The sequence below is a fragment of the Carya illinoinensis genome, chromosome 1 (genome assembly GCF_018687715.1).
Source record: "Carya illinoinensis cultivar Pawnee chromosome 1, C.illinoinensisPawnee_v1, whole genome shotgun sequence".
Taxonomy (NCBI): Eukaryota; Viridiplantae; Streptophyta; class Magnoliopsida; order Fagales; family Juglandaceae; genus Carya; species Carya illinoinensis.
Genome location: NC_056752.1, coordinates 52,755,673 through 52,768,372, shown reverse-complemented (window position 1 = coordinate 52,768,372; position 12,700 = coordinate 52,755,673). Strand labels below are relative to the sequence as shown.

Below are 12,700 nucleotides of genomic sequence, written 5' to 3'. Positions count from 1 at the left end.
ATATTTAAATACATATATTTACACATTAATATATATAGTTAAATAAAATGATAAAAATGAAAAATCGCATATAGTAAAATTTTTCATACAAGCTATGAGCCAAAATTCGGATAAATTTTAGAAGATCCTAATAACTAACTTTATAACAGAATTTAACACCTTAAATCGACAATACATTAGTTATATTTTATAAGCGTAGGAATATAAATCATTGTCTTGATTGATTATAGTCTCATAAATGATTCCTATCTAAAGTAAAATATAGTAAATTCAAACCTTTTTAATATGTCTAAAGATAAAACCATATATGTTACAACTGCAAATATAAAATGAGTAGGGTATAAAACATTTATAAAAGCGAGTGGATATCATATAGAAACATTTTTATGGATTATGTAGAGAATAACAATACATAAACAGTATAATATTTTGATATTTTGTTAGTGCGTCTAGCACAACTCGTTTGAATAACATGTTGCACTTCTAAATTATTCCTGATGACATCACATTCCAATTGTTACCGAAATCTAAATTTTCTACAGCAATAATAATTAGTCCTTGGTGCAGTGTCTTGACTATTGAGAATCATTACCATCCACCAGAATCTTTGTCTCCCACGGTGACTATGGCATTCTAGAATTACATGTTTTATTTATTTCTTTATTTTATTTTATTTTTTATGGTTTTATTTTCTTAGCCCACCCTATGCTAGCTGAAGTTGTGATGTGATGGCACAGAGAAAATAAAAAGGGAAATTGGTTTGATCCTTACAACACGCACACATCAAGCGTAAAGTGTTCATGTACGGAATCTTTTGTGTGTGTGTGTGTGTGTGACAACACACAGGGAGGGAGGGAGAGAGAACAATATATTAACGGAAAATGGTAATGTATTGAAATTTAAACAACCGTGCCTTCAAATCTTTCAGCCGTCTGCAACGTTAAAAAAGAAAAACCGTGTCTTCGGAGAGCATGCATTAAGAACATGTTCAAAAAAAAAAAAGGGGGAAAAACAAGGTAACAAAGAAATATGAATCATGAAATGGATAAAAATAAATTCATTGTAAAATGTCTTCTAGCTCCCCCGACAAATGGAATAATTATGGAACAAACCTCGGGTAGAACAACTAGAATAGTAATCATGCAGAGGAAAAGAAGAAATAAGAAAGAGAAACACAGTGATGATAAAATTGTTGACTAGTCTAATTTTCTCGTAATCAAGGTTGTGCCAAAGACTACAAGTAATTATCGTACAAAGGAAATGCAAGGTTCGCATTGTTGACTAGTCTAGTTCTTGTAATTGGGATTGTCCCGGAGACCGAGCTTAGAGAGAACCAAGCAGTAGGAATCCCAGTCGGTTCTTCGGAGATACTTCAATAACCTTTTCCTCATCTGCACCATTCCTATAAGACCCTTTCGAGAATGCTTATCCTACAACATTATGACAAGTAAATCAAATTAGGAAAAAGAGGGAAGTAATGACACCTCTAGGCTCTAGGATTCCATCTATGCAATCGATTAATAGGTAGACTTGTTGGCAGTCATACTATCGTTTTCTTTTTCCATTTCTCGGGGGTGCTAATGGTCAGGCACCATTCAGATATCATGTTATAAGTACATTCTCACTTAACATGCCCAGTAATTTAGAAGCTAAATACAGTTGGCTAACCACCTCTTTATCAGGAGCGGATGCAATTTCTTGTTCAAATAAAAGGATTGGTATTAACGCCAAGTAAAACTATTAAATGCTAAATCTAGTTCATCAAACTAAACAGTACAGAAACGAGCAGTTATACAATGAACACCATCCAATATAGTAGACTGTATTAAAGAGATAGTTCGATTGTCACCTTCTTGTGTAAAACAGAAGATAGATGCTTGATCTTAGTTGTGAGTTGTGCCACTGCAAAGAAATCAAAGAAGGACCTCAATAATCCTTGGCCAGTAAAATAAACACCACTAGTTGCAAACATGATATGTATGGAAAGACTTCAAGGATAAAACTGAAATGCTCACTTCTCTGATCTCTCAACCGTAGGTTCAAAAGGAATATAATAGGAGAAAAGGGGGTGGGGGCCCGGGGGCATACACAACAACCCAGATATGTCATGGATTTGAATGTCTCCAAAAGAATTCTACATCATTAAGTAGATGATTATACTGCTAAACATCTCTGCTTCCCTCCATCATCAAATCCATTATCATCATACATTTGCAAAAAATGAATAGAAGAAATTAGATTAAAAATTTTACATTAACAGATTTTTTTAGCTATAAAAAAAATCACAAAATATGAGATACCCTTTTGCCTATATTTATCAAAAGGGAACTACTAGCTACCCAATTTTATGTCGCAGCAGGGATTTTAATAGCACCCATTCTCCAATAAAAGTACAAAACAGCCAGATTTCATAGAAAAAAGGCAAAGTCCCCAAAAGTTTCCTTTTTGCTTTCTAGATCCAAACCATACATATACAGTCACTACTCGCCTCAGAATAAGACACATTCTACAAATGTCAAAAACAGAAAAAGGAAAAAAAAAAAAAAAGCCTTCTCTCTGTGTTACAAACAGAAAAGAGGACTACAAAGAATTTTTTTTTTTTGATAAGTAGAAAAGAGAACTAAAAAGATAAGCCAGGACACATCAATCAAAAGATAAATGCGAAGAAAAAGGCTTTAAACAAGTACCCTAAACCATAAAATGAGAAACAAATTAATCAATCAGTATGGAAACGAGTAATGGAAGCATAAAACGAATCCCTTTACCTTGAACACGTGCAGATCCACAATCTGACTCTGACATTTTAAATTCATCTCTTACTTTTGCAAGCTCAATTTTCAGTTTTTCTGCAGAAGACATATTATCCGGATGGAAATACTGCATTAAACATATTTCAAAAAAGAAAAATTAGAGCAACAAATCTCCTCCAATATTAGAAAGTAGAGTAACTTCATGTGGAATGATCGAAATGTAGACAATCAATAAGTTCATACTGGGTACAGTTTAAGGACACTTTCCAAAGAATGAGCTACCCAAAAATAAATATCTTGAGTGTGCATAATTTTTTTTTATTGGTAAATAAGATTTTATTGATCATGAGAATAGGCAAAGCCCAAGTACATGGGTCATATACAAGAGCAGTGTTCTAGTGAAAATGCAAATTCTAAGGGTGATGACAGTAGTGTAAGGTTCACTTATTTCATCTGAGATTTGTGCCAATTCCCGTCATCAGCATATACTGAATTCGTCTTTCAGGTAAAAATACTCAATGTACGAAGGACAGGATGCCAAGAGTAATACTGGACATACACTAAATCTTAAATAAAAAAATGCAAAAATATGATCACAAATAGATAAAGATTTTAAATTAGCTCTTTCGCAAGATTATATGAATTAAAAAAATACACTTCATGAAAAGCCCTTCCAACAATCTCATCCAACTGAATGAATAACAAGAATGTAAAAAAGCAAAGAGTAGGATACTTGCCTTTTCAACAAGATGCTCCTTTGGAGGTTGCAGCATAAAGTTTGGAGTTCTGCCTAACTGACCCAGAATATCCAGTCTCTGGACTGAAAAAATAAATCTGAATCGGTAAATTTTTTTGATAAGTAAATCTGAATCAGTAAATTATATGAGTTTATAGATATCATATCCAACAGAAGGAAAACTTTAAGCTAAATAATTATAAAAAAAAAAACTAAAAAATTTTGTTAGTGTTATTCCGCAACTGAACAAACATTCTAACCAGCATTATATGAAAAATGTTAATAAAAATAAAACAAAATGAAAACGAATACGGATAACGCAAAATTTTCTTTGGACCCTGCTAACACACACAAATGAGTTCAAGAAATCCTTTTGTCATACTTAAAGGTTAATCTAACAGGCATACGAAGAAAGGTAGAACTAAACCAGGGCCGCTTAATATCTACTATGTAGGTAAGTCCGGATTCTAGAAATTATCCAGTTGATGGAACAATGAAGATTAGTATTGTGGAGCTGCAAGATTTCATTCTCAGCACTTGGAGGGAAATAAAAAGGTGGAAAAACCATAGAAATTAAATATTTTCACTATTTATTTTTATTTTTGATGAATAAATAAATATATTGATCAAAAAATGGCAAAGCCAGTTACACTAGTATAATACCCTAACTAGGTAGGCACATTAGAGACAAGAAAATCATGAAGAACCATGCCATTAAAATCCACAGCTATGGCCCAACTACAAAGAGTTCTGAAAAATAAAACTTTTAGTTCCTCTAAAGATCTTTCTTGGTCTTCAAAAGTCCTCCCATTGCGCTCTTGCCATAAGCACCACATAATGCATAGAGGAATCATCTTCCACATTGCTCTGATTGGTTGCCTTCCTCTTAAATTTGGCCAACTCGCCAAAGCTGCCTTCACCGTCTTCGGCATAACCCATGCCATGTCTAGTCGAGTAAATATCTCATTCCAAAGGGTTTCGGCTGTGTCACAATGCAGGAGAAGGTGATCTACCGACACTCCCCCTCCTTTACACATACAACACCACTCTGTAATAATAATCCTCCTTTTCCTCAAGTTATCAATTGTGAGAATCTTTCCCAGAGAAGCTGTCCAAACAAAGGAGACTTTGGGTGGTGCCTTATGTCTCCATATCTTTTTCCAAGGAAACTAAGCATTTGGCTCCATAGTAAGTGCCTTATAGAACAAGCAAACAGTGAAAGAGCCTTTAGCTGCCGGCTTCCACCACATAGCATCCTCAAGCTGCCTGTTTGGTCTGATGGCATATATTAGGCTATAGAAATCAGCAAAGCAACTTACTTCCCAATCTTGTGCTGCCCTACTAAAGGTAACGTTCCAGTGAATATGTCCCCCAAGGTCTCCAAAACATCTGCCACTGAAACGTCATTTGCACTTGCTATATGGAAAAGAGAGGGAAATAAATCTTGTAAGGCCCTATTGTCACACCAAACATCACTCCAGAATTTTATCCTTGAGCCCACACCTAGCTATAACTTAACAAAGCGATTAAACACCCCCCATCCTCTTCTTATGTGTTTAATCGATGTAACTTAACAAAGCAATTAAACACCACATCCTCTTCTTATGTGTTTCTACAACCCAACGCCATAGGCCCCCCTTACTTCTCTAGAGCACCAATCCCCCCATAGAACACCATATTTCTTCTCAATCCCCATTTTCCATAAGGATTCTGGTTCTGTCGCATATCTCCACAGCCATTTTCCTAGTAATGCTCGATTGAACACCCTTAAGTTTCTAATCCCCAACCCTCCACCCGAGATGGGACGACAAACCTGTGCCCACTTAACCAGATGAAACTTTAACTCCTCCCTCATCCCCCCCCCACAGGAAGTCACGTTGGAGTTTTTCGATACAGGCCGCTACACTCGCTAGTATTGGGAAAAGAGATAAAAAAAATAAGTAGGTAGGTTAGAGAGTGTACTCTTTATCAGAGTAATCCTACCACCTTTAGACAAATACATTCTCTTCCATCCCGCCAATCTCATCTCAATTTTCTCAATCACAGTATTCCAGACCGACAACGCCCTCGAGGCACTTCCCAGAGGAAGTCCCAAATAAGTCATAGGTAATGATGTTATCTTGCACCCCAATGATCTAGCCAATTGGCGCATGTTAGGCACTTCCTCAATTGGCACCAATTCTAACTTCTCGAGGTTCACCTTCAACCCGAACACTACCTCGAAACAAAGGAATAAAGCCTTCAGTGCTTGCATCTGATTCTGTTTCGCTTCACACATGATAAGGGTATCATCTGCAAACAATAGGTGAGAAATATTAATAATGCCCCTCTCCGGGGTTCCAATCTTAAAACCCTCAACGAAGCCATTCGTAACCAGGGTCGTGATCATCCTGCTTAAAGCCTCCATGACTATAACAAACAATAAAGGTGACAACGGATCCCCTTGTCTCAACCCACGTGAACTATTAAAAAAGCCCACTGCACCGCCATTTACCAACACTGAGAACTTCGCAGTCGATATGCACCAATGGATCCATTTCCCCCATCTCCTTAGCAAATTGAGAAGAAATTCCCAATTGACATGATCATATGCCTTTTCCATGTCTAGTTTACACAAGATCCCGGAATTTCCAGCCTTCAATCTACTATCAAGGAATTCGTTTGCAATAAGCGCTGCATCTAGAATCTGTCTTCCTTTTACAAAAGCATTTTGTGGATTTGAAACAATCTTCCCCACCACCTCACTCAGTCTGTTCGCAATTACTTTGGAGATTATCTTATATACCCCATTTTCTAGACTAATAGGCCGATATTCCGTGATTTCCAATGCCCCTACCTTCTTCGGTATCAGTGCAAGGAATATGGTATTCATACTTTTTTCAAATTTTCCAGCCATATAAAACTCTTGAAACACCTTCATCAGGTCCTCCTTTATCACTTCCCAACAATCCTAAAAGAAACCCATAGAGAACCCATCCGGTCCTGGAGCTTTGTCCATGTTCATTTTCTTCACTACCTCATGAACCTCTAGCTCCTGGAACTCCTTCTCCAATCGTAACACATCACTCGACTCGATAGTATCAAAAACCATCCCTTTCAAAGGAGGCCGTCATCCCGCCTGCTCTGCAAGTAAGTTCTCATAAAAGTCAACTATATGATTGTGAATTGTATGTTCATCTCTACACTCCACCCCTTCAATTTTCAGCATCTCAATATTGTTGTTTCTTCTATGTGAGTTTGCAATTCTGTGGAAAAACCTTACTTCTATCTCCTTCCCGCAACCATAATGCCCTAGACTTTTGACGCCATGACATCTCTTCTAGAAGTATCAACCTCTCAACATCAGCAATCAGCTCAGCCTTCCGAACTAATTCTTCCTGTGAAAGTGGTTGTATCCCCTGAAGCCTCTCGATCTCTTGAATTTCCAGCATCTTTATTTTTTTGTTTTCCCCTACATTTCCGAATGACTCCTTGTTCCATACTCTTAAATCTCTTTTAAGAGCTTTCAACTTGCCAGCAAAAATGAAACTAGGCGTACCTTAGAACTGGTAGGAATACCACCATTGTTTAACCCTATCCACAAAACCTTCAGATTTAAGCCACATATTTTCGAATTTGAAAGGCCGCCGGCCACTACATAACCCTCCGCAATCCAGCAAAATGGGCCAATAGCCTGAACCTATCCGGGGCAAACGCTTTTGCCATACATCTGGGAAATGGCTTTCCCATTCTGGTGAAATTAGGAAACGATCCAGTCGAGACCATGACTGATTGTTAGACCAAGTAGCTCTAGCTAGTGGCAAGTCTACCAAATTCATATCAAAAATACATTCCGAGAACTCCTCCATGCCTGGCCTCATTCTTCTACTTCCATCAACTTCACTACAGAATCTTGCAACGTTAAAATCTCCCCCAATGCACCATGGAAGATCCCACCAAGTATAAACCCCGGCTAATTCTTCCCACAGTAATCTTCTATCCATGTCTACATTGGGGCCATATACACCTGCAAACGCCCATAAAAAGTCATCGGACACACACTTAAACGAACAAGCTACCATGTATTGTCCAATAAACTCATCTATCTTCTCCACCACCCACCTATCCCACAACACCAACACCCCACCCGACGCCCCGTTAGATGCCAAGTATGCCCAATCCACATGTACTCCACTCCCTAAACCCCTCACAATCCTCCTATCAAAAGTCTTCAATTTTGTCTCTTGCAAGCATACGATATCCACCTTCCACTCCCGAAGCATGTTCCTAATCCGTAGGCGCTTATAAATCTCATTAAGCCCACGGGCATTCCAAGAAACAATTTTAGGCTTCATTGGGGAGCAGCCAGCCCCTTGGCTTTCACTCTACCCCTTCTAGAAACCATGTATATCATCTTCAAAAGAGATATCTTCCAACCCCAACTAACCACTGACATCAAGTAACACCAAGTCCCCATCCACCGACAGCATCAAATCCTCAGATCTCTCCCTCTCTTCCTCCCCTGAATCTGATTCGATTGCAAGTCCCCCGATAGCTTCTGCATTTTGCACTGTTCCAACCTCACTGTAGGGACCTCATCGGAATGCTCCATTGCCGTCATCGGCGTTGTCTGTGGGCTCACCTCCCTCCTTTCCACCGTCGGCGAGCTTTGCGGCAGCGTCTCTGGTAGCCTCGAGCTCGGAGCTACACACGTCAACTTCATCTTCTCACATAGGGCTGCCGGGATGTTGACGGTCTCCAGAATCACCGTTGGAGAGTTCTGTGTCGCCGCCGACGGCTGCCGCGGTGGTGTCTCAACATCTTTAGTGGAAACGCAGAAAACCGGGTTGAGGAAACCCGGATTGAGTGAACCCAGAAACGCATCTGGGTCTTCAGAAATGGACCTAGGCTGAGGAGGCCCAGGCCCGACGCGAGGCCCTCCACTCATGGAGGCCTTGTTCCCGTAAGAAATGGGTTGGGGCCTTAACACAGGATTTGGGCTACGGGACCCCAACTCCAGGCCCACCACTTGCCTCAACCTAGCCTTAGGAAATTCATTAAAGCCCTCCCTTTGAAACGCCACCGTTTCAAACCACTCCCTTTCATCCTCCCATCTCCCTCCTTTTTCCTTAAACAACCCAACATATTTTCTGACTTCATCCATTTCCTTCTGCAACTTCCTCAACTGGCCCTATAGCTCCAATAGACGTTTACTGGACACCCACGTCTCCTGTCCAACTACCCTACCAGACTTTGCATTGTGTAGATGGCGTGGGGCTCGACGTTCCCCCCCAGCGACATGGCTTGCACCTCCGACAAGCCCCTTCTGCGCGTACGTCGAACCCATCGTGAGGACCTCCTTGAAGGTTCTGGGCACCGTGTTTGAGGACTTTACCACTCTATTGCTCTACCCTCCTCCACCCGTTCCATACCCATTTCCTCTGGTCTGAACCAACTCTAAAGCCAAATTCTTCAATTTCCTCCATCCCCATCCATTTTCAACTTCTGGAAAGCAGAGCAGGCAGATTCTACCTTCCTTTCCATATTCGGCAATCGACAAATAACGCCCACGCCTATTCGAGCAGCGCTAGGCAACAAAACTGCAATATCCTTCTCTTATTACCGAATACACGTCCTTCTTTCCCCCCTTCAGGAAATCCTCCAACAAGTTTACCATCCACAAAGTTGTGTTTCGGCCCACCAATAGTTCGTACCTCTCCTTCCACCCATGTTCTGAAAAGCGTATATATTTCCTTCCTTTGTGAGGCTAATCAGCTTGGACTCAACAACTACTTCACGTGAAACTGCCATAACACGCACCGGAATACTGCACAAAACTTCACCGTGACACCCTCACCACCGTGAGTAGTTACATGTGTACGGAGAGAATCAGCAGAACTTAACTATTACAAGAAGTTTTTTCACTATTTATGAAACAAGAAACAAAATTTTACCCTCAATCAAGCCAAGTCCTAGAATGTAGCAGAGCACGATATCTATCATTTTTTCTAAAATTTTACAGAAACCATGGAAAGAGAATCTAAATTGTAGTTATAAAGCCAAAAACGGAGCACAATCTACCATCTAGCATCTTTAAACTCTTGGAATTTGATAACTTCAGGTTGATTAGCTTACGGATGATAACTGAGCTCAGCACAGTCAAATAATGTTTTGTTTTGGAGTAAAGAAAAAAACAGTACCACTCAAACAAGTAGTCCAAAAGATATCTGCCTAAACGCATTTTTCATCTTTAATGTCTAAACCGGTCCGAAATAATAAAATACTACTCTTCGAAACTTCCACTCGTTTCACTTATCTTCAATCTCAGCAACTGAAAACAGAGGTTAAATCCGCATACCATGAAACATTAAAATATAAAATCATAATAAGCACAATTTACAATTTAAACGTGCAAAGAGAAATCGCTCAATTGAAAACATTGACCCCCCTCTCAATGTGCCATTATCGAATGCAGAAATGTTTTGCCTCTTACAATCGTTCACCATTTTAGGGAGTTTTAGCAAGGGGGTGTGGTAGCCTATAAACATTTTTTTAATACGTAATCAAGAATTTTATTGATGATAGCAGGTTACATATTAACAGAAAATCAAGCAATCCAAAGTAACCCTTTCTTCATTCACAATAAAATTACCAACCAAAGAAACATAGTTTCCCATCCTCTACCAACCATAACAATTTTTACTTATAAAAAAAAACCAACCATAACAATTTTCTATTATTTTTCATATTCTATTCCAAGACTAGCATGCAAATTATCAATTCCATAAAACTTCCTCAGACCCAAAACAGAATGTACATTCTTCTATGATCTACTATCCAAATGATAGAACATGCTTAGAATCTATTTTATTGAACAACATGCAAAACCACGTTACTTACTGGAACTTTTCTTCGCCTTCTCATCGTCTGACATCCTCAGTCTAAACAAGCTCTCCCTCAAATCCTTATACGGAACCCCGCCAATCCTCAACTCTGACTCCTTATCCTCCATCTCCCTCAGTTTCATCAACCTCTCGTTCAGTTCCCCAAGTGAAAACCATGCCTTCCCTTCTTTATTCCCATCTGGCCTCAGCTTCGTCAGTTTCTCCCCCAACTCCTCATAGCTATACATCCTCACAAACTCCGTCTTCATTGCCATTTTCTCCCCCTCCATATCCTTCCGCTCCCTTTCCTTCCCAAACACTGAAACCGGCAGCGTACCAGTCCCGCCAATCACCGGAACCGGATCCGTAGAAGGCTTCAATTTCAAATTATTCTTAAATCCCGATAACATTGGGTCAGCCATCCTACTCTCATTCTGTGCCATCCCGGGCGACGGACCTAGCTGCCGTAAACTCTCTCGAATTGCAGCGAACGAATGCTTTCCGCCACTGCCGCCAACTTTTCCGGGGCCCGAAGCTGTGTTGGTACCCTTCTCGTCGGCCTTCTCGATCACATTCCGTTTGTAAAGCTCTTGAAACGAAATGTGCTGGGATGAAGATTCGGAGGACGGTGTCGTCGCATGTGCGGAGTTGGGTCTGGAGAGGGGTGGCACAGAGTATCGGAGCCGGAACTCGGAGAGGTTCTTGCGGATTTCTTCGAGGGAAGCGACTTTGGAAGGCTTGGAGAAAGATGAGTCTAAAGGGCTCGAAGGTTTCGCTGGGATTGTGGGATTCCTTTGAGAAAATGGGAAAGTGGGTCTATGTTGTTGCTGTTGTTGTTGTTTGAGACTGGCTTTGACATCAGAGAAATAGGAGGATAAGGATGATTGAGATTCGGTGGCGTCGGATGAGGCGGATGGCGAGGATTGGTCGGCAGAGGTGGGCTCAGGAGGGGTCGAGGAGGTAGAGAAGAGGTGAACGAGGGAGGGGTTGTGGAGGGTTCTGTGTTTGGGTCTGAGTTGGAGAGCAGCCATAGAAGGCGAAGAGGAGTGAACTCGTTAAGGGGATGTAGGGTTTGGGAGGTGAAGAAAAGGAGAGTGAGGGTTTAGTGTGCGAACCAGGTAGGGATTTTGGCGTTTTGGCGGTTGAAGACGATGACGATGAGGAATGGTTGGGGCCGGGTTTAGGGCTTGGGCCACCTGAGCCAGGTTTTATATTAGTAGTTTAAAGAAAGCAGCCTCTTTTCTTTCGGGCCCAATAGAAGGGGGGAAAAACTTTCAGAAAGGAAATCCGAGCTTACGAACTTTACCGCGAATACATAAAGTGATCCAGTAGATACTTGTGAAAAGTGGCCCATCCCACACAAGCAGCAGCCAAGCCTGTCAAGCACGTGCAAAACAACTCGTAAGAGTTGAAATATTACAAGGCATCATATTTTAGATCGGAAAGTAATATTATGCTGCCTGGGATTGTTCTCTTAATTTTACCGTTCAATGCGTTCATGTATTTTATTTCTTTTTAATTTTTCTTTTACTTAAGTTTGAACTGCCTATTTAAAAGTTTCAAATAGATAAGTATCAAGTAATTCCTTTATAAAAAATAAATCACATTATAAAATATGTATTAAAAAAATCTTCATTTGTAAAATTTAAATTTTAAAATTTATTTTATAAATCAAATTATAACATATAAAATGATATGTGGTGTATAGGTTTTGAATATAATTATTACATAAAAGGAGATCCATATTATTTATTATTATTATATAAATTTTATAAATAATATCAAATATCGAATAAATGTATAGAATAAACTTCTATTGTTCTATCTAAGCCTGCAACCTAGCTTGGAACAATTGGGTTTATACTTGACCCAATACAAAAGTTTCCATTCAATGAGCCAACTTGATCTAACCTGATCAAAATAAAATAAGGTTGGACCCGTATAATCTGACATGTCCTCTCTCTCTCTCTCTCTCTCTCTCTCTCTCTCTCCTCCTCCTCCTCCTCCTCCTTCTCTTCCTCCTCTCTCTCCAAATGATTCCACTTCCCTTGAACCCATAACCTCCATAATCAGATGCTTCCTAAACCCACTACCACAACACCGTCTTCCTTCTTTCCACTGGGTACCCCCGTGGAGATCGGTTCACATTACGTTGGATTCTTGGGCTCCTAGTTTGTTGGCCTGTCCTCAATTCCAACTAGAGCAAATACTTAGTCCAATATGAGACCCCCATGTCCGACCTCAACCCTTCCGAGCCACTCAGCACTATCCACAAGAATCCAACCAACTAGAGAGCATTCTTCATTAGAAATTTGGTTTAGAAAGGTTTCATCTTCATTTGTACAAAAAAC

At 39.9% G+C, this 12,700-nt stretch overlaps 1 protein-coding gene across 1 annotated transcript; it reads right to left on the bottom strand.

Annotated features, from left to right (window-relative positions):
• Positions 1-1,017: 1,017 nt before the first annotated feature.
• On the bottom strand, positions 1,018-11,527 carry LOC122284857. The gene is made up of 5 exons (XM_043095322.1): positions 10,366-11,527; positions 3,488-3,570; positions 2,766-2,877; positions 1,850-1,902; positions 1,018-1,430 (listed from the first exon to the last, which is right to left on the bottom strand). Exons 1-5 carry the CDS (start codon positions 11,378-11,380, stop codon positions 1,287-1,289), a joined length of 1,407 nt encoding a protein of 468 aa, XP_042951256.1. The 5' UTR covers positions 11,381-11,527; the 3' UTR covers positions 1,018-1,286.
• Between the last annotated feature and the right edge of the window lie 1,173 nt (positions 11,528-12,700).

Coding starts and splice junctions, on each gene's coding strand:
- LOC122284857 (XM_043095322.1), bottom strand. CDS start 11,380: ATGGCTGCTCTCCAACTCAGACCCAAACACAGAACCCTCCACAACCCC. Junction 2,878..3,487: donor AGGAGCATCTTGTTGAAAAG/GCAAGTATCCTA, acceptor TGTTTAATGCAG/TATTTCCATCCGGATAATAT. Junction 1,431..1,849: donor CTTCTGTTTTACACAAGAAG/GTGACAATCGAA, acceptor ATAATGTTGTAG/GATAAGCATTCTCGAAAGGG.